The 14017-nt window shown below is 44.2% G+C and overlaps 1 protein-coding gene across 1 annotated transcript in view; it reads left to right on the forward strand.

Annotated features, from left to right (window-relative positions):
• Positions 1–12744: 12744 nt before the first annotated feature.
• The window catches only part of Dsg2 (desmoglein 2), a 43493-nt gene continuing 42220 nt past the window's right edge, over positions 12745–14017 (forward strand). The window contains exon 1 of the mRNA XM_036205056.1: positions 12745–13287. Within this exon, the coding sequence (XP_036060949.1) occupies positions 13237–13287 (51 nt within the window). The 5' untranslated portion in view covers positions 12745–13236. The remainder of the gene's footprint in view (positions 13288–14017) is intronic.

The following is a 14017-nucleotide window of genomic DNA, read 5'->3' on the forward strand; positions in this document are numbered from 1 at the left end:
CCCAGTACTGGGAGAAATGCTTTAAAGCATGGGACATAATGATGGCTCACATCCTTAATCCCAGCGCTCAGGAGACTGAAGCAGGAGAACAGCATGATTTTGAGACCAGTCTGGGCTACATAGCAAGATCCTATATCAAACACACACATGTATAATATAACATAAGCATAGACATAAGACATAGAGGTAGTTAAATAGATAAATGATACATGGTAGATAGATAGATAGATAGATAGATAGATAGATGGACAGATAGATAGATAGATGATAGATATGCAGTCAGATGAGAAAGTTGGAGCATTAAATCGAAGACCAAGTCTTTAAGCTGAACTTAACTACCGTTTCTGCCGACAGATGTCATAGGCACCCAAACAAGCTACTTGGAAGTCATAGGCTCTTTTCTAGTGAACCTTTAAGAATAATCTAGAGAGCAAGTAACAAACTACTTGGAAGAGGCTGTATGAAATGTGCCCTGTGTAAAAATGACTTCCTTAAAAGAGTCCTTTCAATCAAAAAAGTATGAAATTCTCAAAGAATTAATAAAAATATTATATTTAAAAAGACTCCTTCTATGGCCCATGAGAAATGGCACATTTTAACCTCCATTTTACTTTTATTCTGGCCAAATATGAGACCATCATATCCTCAGTCTTACACCTCACATATCTCTCACCATTACAGTGCACTGCATTCGTCATTACTAACATGTTTAACTGACTTGAACTGAAGTGTGATCGATGTAATCTAAACTCCAAGGCAAAACACAGGCTTACACACACACACACACACACACACACACACACACACACACACACACACACCTGCCTCAGAAAACCTCATAGCTTGGAGTAGCTGAAACAAGTCTTTTCACTGTCAAATCCATGGGCTAGACAGTAATACTCAGTATGTGCCCACGGTTTCTGCATTCAAGGAGTATGCTTTCTAGTTTTGTTAATGAAAAATAAGAAAAACCTAGATTTTTTTTTCACCTAACTTCACTTAGATAGATACAATCGAGAGTCTGTGTTTGACCAGGCCTTATTCTTGATGAGGCAGACACTCCCCAGTCCCTTCAAAATTGTAATCCATTTCTATCTAGTAGCATCTAGAATACATTCTTTTCTGCATTTCCCCGATCTTCACAGCTGCTAGAAACTCCAAATTTCTCCTCAGAAGCTACTTTGGCTATAAGCTGATATCCAAGTTATTTTTATATTTTATTTTTATTTTAATTATGCATCTTTTTGTGCAAATATGCGCATGAGTGCAGTACCTCCAGAGCCACAGTGCCCTGGAGCTATGGTTACAGATGGTCTTGAGTTCCCCAACATGGGCGCCGGGAACTGAACTGGGGTCCTGCAAGAGCAGCAAGTGCTTCTAAGCACAGAGTGATTTTTCCAGCCCCTAAGTTGACTTTAAAAACAAAACAAACAGCCAAGCAGCAGTAGTACACATCTTTAATTCCAGCACTCAGGAGGCAGAGCCAGGTGGATCTCTGTGAGTGTGAGGCCAACCTAGTCAACAGAGCAAGATCTAGGACAGACTCCAAAGCTACACAGAGAAATCCTGTCTCAAACACTGCCCCCCAAAACAAACAAACAAACAAACAAAAGCCTTGCTGTTCTTTGTAGATACACCATCTTAGCCCCCTGCAGCTGTCTTCTTTTATGCTGGTCTTCCAGTCCTCTCTCAGAGAAGCAAACCTACAACAAATTTGTTGCCAAGGCAACAGCAGACCTACTCTGTCAGCCAAAGCTCTCCCAGGGCTTTCCCTACATGCCAATGCCTGCAATGGCCTCCTTTGCCAGTTCTGGCTAGCCAAAGATCTCTCCGCTGTAGAAGCAAGCCCGGAGACATTGTTAAAGATGGGAAACAATGAGCTGTTGTGTAAGGAAAACCCACTAGAAATTTCAGAAAGCAGAATTGCTATGGGAAGAACTAAGAAAATTTTGAAATAAGAGAAATCTTACTCCATGTACTAATCAATCAGAAATATTTGTTTTAATGATTAACAAAAGTTAAAGCTAAACAGTTTCATTCTGTTTGCGCCTGTGTGTATTCTACATTTCTCATTAACAACAGCTCAGATTTGGAGACAAGCTCCCAGAATTCAAACTCACAGCAAATTGCTTAGTCTATGTGGACTATTGCTCTGGGGATAACAACCATCTGTACCCATCAGGTTATAAAACGGATTGGGACATAGTAGGTATTTAGAAAGTTATATTTGCATTTTATTTCTTTAAAATGAACTCTAAATTCTGCATGCTGACTGCCTACCCTACAGAATCTCAAACCATTGACATCATCTGATCCACAGCCTTTTGGGGTGTTTGTTTGTTCATTGGGGGTTGTTCGTTTTTTTGATTTTTAAGACAGGGTTTCTCTGTTTAGCCCTGGCTATCCTGGAACTCACTCTGTAGATCCAGCTAGCCTCATACTCTGTCTACCCCTGCTTCCTGAGTGCTGGGATTAAAGTGTGTGCCACCACTGCCCTGCCCAGCCTTTTATTTATTTGTTTTTAACAGTTTCCTTTTTATTTTTTTAAAACTTCTTATTGATTCTTTGAGGATTTCACACTATGCATCCTGATCCCATCATCGACCCATCCCTTCCTATCCACCCTCTGCCCTTGCAACCTCTCCCCTAAGATAAAATAAAGTTTAAAAGAAAAACCAAAAACAAACTAAGAAAATGGATCCAGATACACCACTGCCCTCAGCTTGGTCTGTATGCACCTGGCGGAAGCACAGCGCTCAGATATCAACATGACTACATGGCATCTGTGTGGTCTTTGGTGGCAACTAAGCCATGGACATCAGTACAGACCCTGGTGTCAGTACAGTCATGGATCCAGACATGGCCCTCCACCAAGGTTCAGATCCAGACATCACTATGGCCCCCGATGGCAAGCAGGCCACCCACATCAGACAGTTCCTTATCACCCTCACCTCTTCAGATCTGCCTCTCTCCCCAGCATATGAGCTGTTCCTTCTGCCTCAATCTCCCATTTTCCCACCCTGTACTCTCACCATAATGGTGCTCAAGCACCCACCACCACACGCTCAGAGGTGATTTCTGCCTGCCCAGGCCAAGTGGACTGGGGTGGAGCTAACAGCTTTTCTTTCTTTCTTTCTTTCTTTCTTTCTTTCTTTCTTTCTTTTCTTTTCTTTTCTTTTTTTTTTCCCTTAATTCCAATGTTCAAACAATGTCTGGAGGGTCTTGCTGGTCAATGGCTAATTTAAGAACTAGTTATACTGAATTCAAGGCCAATCTGACCAACATGAAACTCTGCCTCAAAATCAAATCATACTAGGAGTGGTGGCACACACCTTTAATCCCAGCACTCAGAAGGCAGAGTCAAGTGGATCTCTGTGAGTTGGAGACCAGCCTGATGCACATAGAGTACCTAGCAAGTCCCAGGACAGCCAGAGCTATATAATAGAGAGCTTGTTTCAAAAAAACAAAACTTTTAAACAACAACAACAAAAAAATAAATAAATCATGTATTTTATATCTTTCTGTATAGGACCACCTCTGTGTGAATAAATACCTGTAACTCAGATTTCACATTCTGACCAGTTGGCTTAATGCTGCCAGAGACTGGGAAATAAAAGGAATCAGGAGAAAGTGGTCATTTTTAATAGCGTGACCAAATTTTAAACTGAAAACTCAGGGTACATATCCTCAGACAACAACCATCCTCTGCCACACATTTTGTTGTTGTTGTTGTTCTTAAGATGGCATCTTAGATAGGGTTTCTATCGCTGTGAAGAGACACCATGATGATGGCAACTCTTATAAGGAAAACCTTTAATTGGGCTCACTTACAGTTTCAGAGGTTTAGTTCATTATCACCATGGTGAGACATGAGGACTTGCAGGCAGATATGGTACTGGAGAAGGAACTGAGAGGTCTACATCTTGATCTGCAGGCAACAGAAGTGAACTGTGTTCCACATTGGACATAGCTTAACCATAGGAAACATCAAAGCTCACCCCTACAGTAACATACTCCCTCCAACAAGGCCACACCTACTCCAACAAGGACACACCTCCTAATAGTGCCATCTCCCTGTGGGGGCCATTTTCTTTCAAACCACCACAGCAGCTACTGAAAATTCTGAGACGGGCTGACTGTCTCACAATAAACAAGGGGAATTCACCTGCTCTTAGTGGCCACAGAGAAGTTCTTCACATACAGTCTCATGCGGATTTCAGTCTATTCAACTCCAAGGCTTCCCTGGAATACCACTCTGTTTAACCTGTTCACTTGACAGCCAAATAACCAATTAATTTAGATGACAGCTCTAATCCCAATATTAAGAAGTAAAAACAGTGGCAGACTTTCTTCTTCCTACATACCCATTGGAAAATTAATCAAAAGAAGTTTGTGTTGCCGGGCTTACCATTATTGTAGCAGAATTTGCATGAAAACTGTGTGACTCATTCCAAAGGTCTGACATCACTTAGTAAAAGTTAAGAGAGATAGTCTGGTAGGGGGTGAAGTAGAAATTATGCAGAAAGTTAATTGACAATTACCTAGCTAAATGACAGGTCACCTTACAAGATCATGTTTGTATTATAATAAACATTATTATTTGTATTGAAAAAACAACCACAATATCCTTACACAAACTAGTAAGGGTTATTGTGATTGTGAAGTATAAATCACCAAAAGCAAGCTTTTCCATTTATTTCCTTCGTATAAAACTTTTTAGAAAGGTCTCATGTATCACAAGCTATCCAGGAACCCATTATGTAGCCAAAGATGATCTTGAACTTCTGGTCTTCCTGACTCTACCTCCAAAGTGCTGGGATTACAGTTGTGTGGCTCTGGGGCCAAACTTGGGGCTCTGTGCATGCTGGGCAAAAAGTCTACCAACTGAGCTACATCTCCAGGCCCTATATCAAACTTTTGTTTCACTGGTTGCTTAATATTTGAACATAGTTCCTTTTTAATAAAATCTCTACCTTGAGAAAGAACTAGAAGTGATGAAAACCAAACTAGTTAACAAAAATAAAGCTGTAATAGTGCAAACAAAACAATTTAAAATCACTTTTCTGGGGGGCGGTGCACACTTCTTTAATCCCAGCACTTGGAAAAGGCAGTAGGATCAATGTGAAATTGAGGCCAGCCTGGTCTACAGAGTGAGTTCCAGGACAGCCAGGACTACACAGAGAAACCCTTCCTCAAAAAACCAAAACCACTCTCCTGAAATACTAGTCAAGGTTCTGATGCCCTCCCTAATGGTACATGAAAGGCTGATTCAGCATTCCCATTCCCTGTGTGTTTATTACAGAAGTAGACTTGACTAAATTACTATTTTTCCTGCTCTGAGGTTTTCAACTCTTTTTGCTACAAAAGTAGACCTCCTGAGAAGAAATGCCATTCACAAGATCTAACTGGAATTCAAGAATGTCATTTCAGTCAGAGCAGCCCATGCATATGACATCCACAGCAATGGTTTTTTACTGTCTTCCCTGTAGGAACACAAGCTCTTGCCCTCCCAAAGCAAGCATGCACAGACACGCCTCTCTCACCTCCTACCTCCTCCCAAGAAAGCAAGCCAGTGCCATCTTGATTTTTAGCACCTAGACTCAATCCTGAAGCATATTAGGCACATATTCTAGCATTATTAGGCTCCCAGAAAACAAAACAAAACAAAACAAAACATCACTATTGCACAATATTAACTGCATCCCAAGGATCTTAACTGAGTCAACCATGCACCAACTTCTGAACTTGAATGCTAGCAAATCGTTATATCAACTCAAATGGCACTGCATTCTCAAAAGACCATATTCACGTTTATATGTTTTAAAACAACCTTTAAAGTGGATTAAAGTAAGTGTTTTCTCTTAGTCCTTGGGAGGTTTACTTTTGAGATTCTGCTTGTCTGTTCTAAAGTCTTATACCCATCATGCTAGATTCTGTCAACAAGATTTTCAACCCAACATGATTTTAACAAGATCTTCTGGGTTTGTGTTCTGAAGCTATGGCTGGTATCTAGTTAGCTTTTTGTTTTATTGCTTTTTGTTGTTGTTGTTTTGTGGTTGGTAGTTAATTGGTTGGTTTTGTTTTTGTTAAATAGAAGGATGCTACTTATCTGTGTGCAAGTGAATGAGATAACCAAGAAATTTCTTTTTCTTCTTCTGAGGGTTTCTTTCTGTGCGTTTCTACCGGCCCTCTAGTCACCTTCGGTCAGTAGTGGTTTCTGTTAGATGGTTTCTGTAAACACTGCAGTTGGCTTCCCATAACCTCACCCCCACCTCCACCCTGTCAAGCTGCAGATGGATTCCAGGCTACTGTCAGGAGCCAAGGACATCCACCTCTCATTCCTGCCCATGGCTGGTGGCTTTATCTTTCTAAGAATTCCCATAAACAATCCCAGGGCAAAACCAAAGCCGCAGATTCCCCATGAGTGGGTAAAATCAACCATCCTAGTACTGAACTCCCACAATGAAGGTCTGCCCTTCTCAATTCCAGAGGGAAGGGGACTTTTCCAGATCATTCCTGCTTTCTCACTCTGTCCTCCTGGGTGTTAGTTACTTCTCTCTTTGCTGGAAAACACCCGACCAAGGCAACCTAAGGAAGGCCTTCTTTTCTCTCATAGAAGAAGACGCGGTCTGTCGTGGTAGGGAAGGCATTGAGACAGGAGTGTGAGGCAGCTGATCACATTGTACCCCCAGTCAGGAAGCTGAGATAGTGAAAGCTGGTGCTTGGCTCCCCTTCTCTTATTGTTCAGTCCAGGCCCACAAATCTCTCCCACCCACTGTCCTGCAGCCACTTATAAAATAATTACTTGGAGGCTTGTATTAATTACAAACTGTTTGGTCTATGGCTCAGGCTTATTGCTAGCTAGCTATTACCTCTTAAATTAACCCATTTCTATTAATCTATGGTGCCTTGTGGCTAACCTGTATTCCATTACATTTTGCCCTCTTCCCAGCCTCCCTCCCTGGGCCCACAGTGTCTCCTTGACTCTGCCTTTCCTCTCCTGTGTCTTTGCTTGGATTTCCTGCCTGGCTATAACCTGCCTTGCCATAGGCCAGAGCAGCTTCTTTATTAACCAATGGTAGCAACACATATTCACAGCATTCAGAAAGACCACTCCACAGCAATGGTACCACCCACATTCAGGGTCAGGCGCCCCTTTGTTAAATCTTTTGGGAACTGCTCATATGCATGCTCAGAGGTCTGTTTCCATGGCAACACTTAGTCCTGTCAAGTGGACAATCATGACTGTCACACTTTGGGTGGGCACAGGGATGCTCACTAGTAGCTTCTAAGCTTTCCAGCTTCACAGCCACCTTTGAAAAACTGGGAAAGTCAGAGGATTTTGTCCATTGTAAACTAGGTTCAACCACACCACTGAGCTCCAGGAAACTCATATCCTCTCACTCTTTCCCACTTTGCCCTTGTTACACACACACACACACACACACACACACACACACACTCCAACAATAATTTTAAAAGCCTATTCGCTTCTCCACTCACACATTTAACTAACAGTTGTATGAGCTGGCCTTTCTGATTTTTTTATTAAATTTGTTCCTTAACATTTTCATGAGTGTGCGCAGTGGGTTCTGGTTATTCTCGGTCCCTCTCTTTCATTCTTTACTTTCCACTCCTAGAAACTGCTTCTCTCCTCAAGCCCCATTTCCATGTGTTTGTTTGTTTTTCAGAGTTATGCTTTTCCAAGAGAAACTGGATACACAGCAATTCACAGAGAAACACCTGGGCCCAGACAGAGTTCGCATTCTGGACAACGTGGTAAGAGATAGGATGCGATGTACGACACAGGGAAGCATGAAGTGGGCAGTGACAGCATTACCGCAGAGGAGGACTTTACAGAGAAGATAACGTGTGAGAACAAGGAAAGTGAAGACCGAAGAAAGTAACTTTGCACAGTTGTGCAAAGGGAAAGGGGACACTGGGAACAAAGGCTCTGAGGAAGAGCATGGGGACATATTTGTGATGGCAGAGTCATATGCAGATCATGGACAGTGGATCAACATGCCACCCCACAACACTCCCTGGATGCCAAGGGAACGAGCCTTCAGCTAAATGATAGCAGGCATGAGTCAGTGGGAGGGAGTGTCAGGCTAGCAGGGCAGCAAGGCCTGCCAGGGCTTTTCCAGGCCCATTCTGTGTACATCTCAAAGCAGCGTGGTCACATTTTGATGACTACTTCGACCCAAGAGTAAACATGTTCCCCCACTGCACAAGTTCTCTTTGCTACTTTTGCATCTTTTCCCATTTCTTCTCTACTTCATGGTCAATTAACGATTTCCTTTAAATACTGAGGGTTAGGGACTCTGTCCCCACAGTCACAGGTCCTAGTGCACTGACTCACAGAAGAACGTGTGGGGAACTGTTGAGTGAGACACTGACTCACTGTGGTAGGCTGTATCAGTCTTCTCAACGATTGGCATCATCAACAGTGCTCAGGGCTGTGTCTGCCTCCAGGGTGTGGACTGTTTATTAACGGTGTGTGGCCTCCTCTGCTGACTTTACCACTCTGCGACTCTCAGAAAGGCAACACTTACCTTTCCGTTAGAGGTTCTCAGCCTATCGGCGCTTCCTTCCCAGTCCCTACGCTGCATTTGGCTTCTGGTCCAACAAACTGGAGAATCCAGACACTTCACGGCCCTGGTTCTCACCTCCTGACACTCATGCCTTGGCCTCTGGGCCACAGGACTGAGGAGAAGGACAATTCTGTTAGTTTCTCCACCTTCAGGGTGATGAACTCTGTTCTCACTTGGCTCCTGGACTCTTACAGTGTCACTCTATCCCTCCCTGTCCCAGCCACACTCAGTTCCATATATATCCTGGATTCTTACATCTCTCAACCATCAGCCAGAGTGCTCCACAACCTGACTCACACCTGCTATCTTTGTTTGGCTGCAGGGTTGCTAAGGAAACACACATACACAAATCACATGTATATGCATGTGAATGCACTCACACACAGAGAGAGGCAAGAAACACACACCACAGACCAGCATTTTCTAACTAATCTATCAATTCAATCACGATGAATATTCGAAGCATTCTCCTCCATAATACTCATTTTTCACTCATAATTAATTCCTTCTGGTATGTAAGCTTGGTCCAGCAAATTTGTATTGATCATCCAGTATGACCCTGAGACCAGGACTGAGCCTACTGTGACTATCAAATGATCCCTACTCATGGAATTAACAATCTTAAGAGAGAGCAATGGGTAGAGCAGATGACCTGGGTGAAATAGCCATACATCACAGTGATTGCTGCTATACACAGGGAGTATGATTAGTTGTGCATACAGAAAATCCTAATGGGAGATTGAGGATGACTCCTCGGGTAGCTAAGTGACAAGACCACCACCACTGTACGGAGCATGTGAGGAATGAGCACGTTTGCTCTGGAGAGGCAGTAACAAGGCAGAGAAATCCTTCTGTCAGTGTGCTGAGGTAACCGCTCTACCACATCATCACAGACGTTCGAGGTTCCCAGGCACTATCCTCACAGTGATGGCCCAGGTCTGAGGCTTAGAAGGGAAGACTGTGACAGGTCTGCACAGTAGAAACAGCTGCAGATTATGTCCGGCGTCAAGGAAGAAGATAAAATGAAAACACACCTCAAAAGACACATCATTGCATAAGCAGGCAGAGGAAGGGTTAAGAAAGAACAGGCAAGATGGCTCAGAAAGTAAAGGTACCTCCTGACTTCCGTACACATCCCCTCCGACTTCCTGCCTTGACACATGCACTTCCCCCAACACACACAATGACAAAATAAATATAAAATCATTTTTAATAAGCACAAGGGGGAAAAACCAGAGAGAGAGAGAGAGAGAGAGAGAGAGATGGAGGGAGAGAGAGTACTTGGCTATTCCTTCCTCACAAATCTAAAGTAAAAACAGATTCTTCCCTGTATTATCCCTCTAGGTTATGTGGGGACATTTCATGTTTTGTTCTGTGTCTTTGTCTTACTTACCTAGACTTATCTATCTATCTATCTATCTATCTATCTATTTTTATAGTGTTAGGGTTATGGGCAGAATGTCAAATGTCCTCCACAGAATCACGTGTCTAACCACTTGGTCCCCATACGGTGGCACTGTTCTGGGAAGTTGCAGAACCATTGCTAGACTGGATCTAGCTAAAGGAAGTAGTAGGCTGCTGAAGGTGGACTTTGAGGTTTCACAGTCCAGCCCCACTTCCTGTGCAGTCTCTCCACTTCCTGGCAGAGTGCTCAATGTAAACAAATACCTTTAGTTCCCACCACATGCCTTCCCTGTCATAATGGACTCCATCTTTCCAACTGTGAGCCAAACAAACCCTTCTGCCCTTCCTTAAGCTGCTTCTTGCCAGGCATTTGCTCATGGCAAGAGGCAAGGCAGGGCTTCAACCCAGGGTACCAGTACCTGCTAGGCAAGCACTCTACCACTGAGTTACATCCCCAACTTGGTACCTTTTACTAATCCAAGTTCTGTGGGTAGGCCTACTGACCATAGCAACCTCATGTCTTACAAAAGTCACACACTTTTATGATTTTCTTGGGAGGTATTTTCTTAGGACAACAGCCAGATCTGGCTTTCAAAGTCTCAAAGATTAACTCTAATAATGCACTTAGAAGGATTGTCACTGGAATTAAGTGGCCAGCTATCTATCCGACCTTTCTTTAGCTAACAAGTGTCAATGTATAAAAAGATGTCTGAGGCCAAAAGATGGTGAGAAGAGGAGGCAGTGACGGTAGGGAGGAGACAGGCTAAATTTTACTGGCCTTTATAAAACCTTTATGTTTTATTTTAGGTGATATTTATTAAGAGTGAATCCAAGACTAATCACTTAAAGATTATTTTCATCTCCTTTATGGAAACAGGTAAATTTTAATGTGTTCCTGGGTGTGAGTGTTTTGCCTATGTGTATATATGTGCACCACATGTGTGCCCGGTGCTCACAGAGGTCAGAAGAGAGAGAGATGAACCCCTGGGAATTGAAGTTACTAATGGTTGTGATCCACCATGTGATGTGCGTGTTGGGAACCAAGCCCAGGACCTCTGCAAGAGCAACAAGCCATCTTAACCTCTAAGCCATCTCTCCAGACCAACTTCAATATATTTGAATATAGCTATTTGAACAAAATATGTTTTGAGCTAATGAGTTATAAGCATCTAAAGAAATTGTGTGTGCCATAATCTTAAACTACTTTAGGCAGGGAGCGTGGGAGTTAAAATGTTCACATCTTGTCAACATTTCCGTTTATCCCAAAGCCATCTTTACTGTTTCATTGGAAATGGCCACATTTGGCTCTATATGCAGAGATTTATGAAATAAGTTTAACCTCATTGCAGTCTGAAGAAATCAGAAGCTGAAGAGGTAGGTATGATTATCTGATTCTCAGAAAGTCCCTTCAACTGAGCCCCATGCTTAGAATTTGTGAAGTGATGTCATGTGGTGTACATAAGGACTGACACTTCTCAAGTCCTCGGACAGACATCTTATGGAGGGAATGCTGCCTGAAGCCTACTTTGACAGCCCCCAGAGGCTGTTGAATAATTCAGCAGAAATAAACTCTGTATTAGTTAGTTCTTACCCTGGAAGCTACAATTATCTTCATTAGCACACAGCTCCTGCAGGCTTGATAATGAAGCGTAAAAACAAAATGAATCTACAGGGCTCAGAGGCAAGTGCACTCTAAACCAGAGCTGAGAGAAAGCTTCCTGGGAAGGTTTGCAAACACATTTTGGAAGTCCTGCTGTCTTCAATTAGGAGTCCCTGCACTGTGAAGAATGGGAATGAATTCCCAAGGGTTCTGCTAGCACCCACACCTAGTTCAAGAGGAAGGAGCCAAAACTAAAAGACCATCTTCTCTACATTTGAAATTGGGGGCAAAGAGTGAGGGATTCCCAGAGAAAAGAGGGAGCCACTTGTGACCATAGAAGTAACTTGGCTAGTTGAGCTAATTTTAGTGACAAACTGGTCTTGCCAGTTTCCTATCAGCCCTCTCTATGCATAAAGGATCTTCCACTACTGTAATGTCAACAGAAATGTCAATAAGATGTGAAAAGTAAAACTTGCAAAGCCCCCATTAGCTAACGATTATAGCAAACACCTTTCTTTAGATGCTATACTGTGTGAATTCAAAATATATTTGTGCAGGTAACTAATGTAAATATATTCAAATGCACTAAAATTTACCTGAGTGTTTTCCATAATACTTTACTTCTTACGTGCAACAGGGGATTTTTCCTACCCGTGCTGACTCCAATGTCTGGATGCCCATATTCAGTTTCTGCTTTGCAAGAGTTCACTTAGCCAGGCCTATTAGTACAACTAACAACACAGAGCTAGACAGTGAGGGTGAGGCAGGAGGATCTCAAGTGTGAGGTCAGCCTGGGTTACTAAGTGAGACTGTGTCTAAAAATAATGGTAATTATAAAAACAATAGAATTCAATTTAACGTTTTACTCACTCTTGCAATAATACCGTTTTGATTTTCACAGCTATCGTCAGAGTCTTTAAGTGCCGGCCACTGCAGAAAGATTCATAATGATTTTCTGATTTTATTCCTACAGCAGCTCAGCCCAATGTATCGAACGTTACCAACCGAGTTCAGCAGGTCAAAGACCTGTCTCCTTTGCCCTGCTGTGTGAGCCTTCCACTGTCTCCACGCAGAGCCAGAAAAGTTGCAAACCTGCTGGAAAGGGCTGCAGAGAAGAGGTGAGGGGCCTTTACAGGGACACTACTGAAGCCTGGCTGGCAACAGCAGGCCCCATGCCGCGTGGCCCGCGTGTCTAGTCGCCCCCTGAGCTCATTCCCGCATCGCCCGCCAGTCCTTTTCCTCAACAGCCTTGCGATTCTGGGTTCCCTGAGTTCCGCTCCTTAGATCCTCTGTCCTGGGGTCTGGACCCGCTGGTAACTAGGTTCTCTACTCGAGCTGATCCGGGAGGAGGAGGGGATCGGGAAGGAGACACGACGGGGCGGGGCCAGCCGCCCAAGGTCCCCAGGAGGGGACGTCACGGCCCCAGGTGCGGAGGGCGGGAACTGGCTCGCACCTCCCCGCGGAGCGCATTCCCCACCTCCAGGCTGCGGGCGGGCCCCCGGCTACCCTTTCTGACCCCGCCACACCTGGAACCGCACCCGGGGCAGGGCTGAGGCGGAGAGGGGCAGCCACAGGAGGGACCTGGCCAGGAGGATCCGCCGGCGAGGCCCGGAGGCGAGGGAGCGGCGGAGCGAGGCGATGGCGCGGAGCCCGGGCGGCCGGTGCGCCCTGCTGCTGCTGCTGGCGGTGGTAAGTGCAGTGACCCCCCGCGCCCCAGCCGGGAACACGCCCGGTGTCCCCCGCGGTGGGACAGCGCTGGGCCCGACCTGCGGCGAGCCGGGTGGGCAGAATACACGCTCGATCACTCTCCCTTTGGCCGTCACACTCAGGCCCCAGCGACCTTTCCTAACTGTTTTCCGTGGGTACGGTGAGCCCAGGGGCAGGGAAATCCCTTCTTGGGGGCTCCCGACTTTGTTTGGAGCCTTTTGGACTAGGAAACATGGAGGCGGTGGGAAGCCCCACGCGCACCCTTTTTGCACGTTCGCAAAGTTTCCGCAGTTTCCCAGCTCCTGCTGATAACGTCAGTGAACCGGGAAACCAGGAAAGACCTGAGTTCCTAGAGTGAAAGAGGCAACTGAAAAGTGCTGTTTACAAAGCTTACAGTTTTATTGTTACAGGTGCTTTGGTCACTGGCCTGAACAGTTAGTGCTTTCCCGGTATTAAACGTATCTAATAGTTTTTATCATTTAGAGGGAAATTGAAGCCACCATCATCAAATTGGGTTTTCAGAAAAGGCCTTTTTAAAGAAAAGGGCTTTCCGCCCTAGAGGCAAGGCTCAGACCCAAGGTCTATGGTTTTGTTTGGCTTCTATGCCCAACTTGGATTTTAAATGGCTGTGTTCGTTCGTTCGTTTGTTAGCTAACAAAATTGCATATAATTTAGGAATGTCTGTGACTTTCAGAGATTTGCCAACTGGGTT

Source organism: Onychomys torridus, chromosome 13, assembly GCF_903995425.1.
Source record: "Onychomys torridus chromosome 13, mOncTor1.1, whole genome shotgun sequence".
NCBI classification, from domain to species: Eukaryota; Metazoa; Chordata; class Mammalia; order Rodentia; family Cricetidae; genus Onychomys; species Onychomys torridus.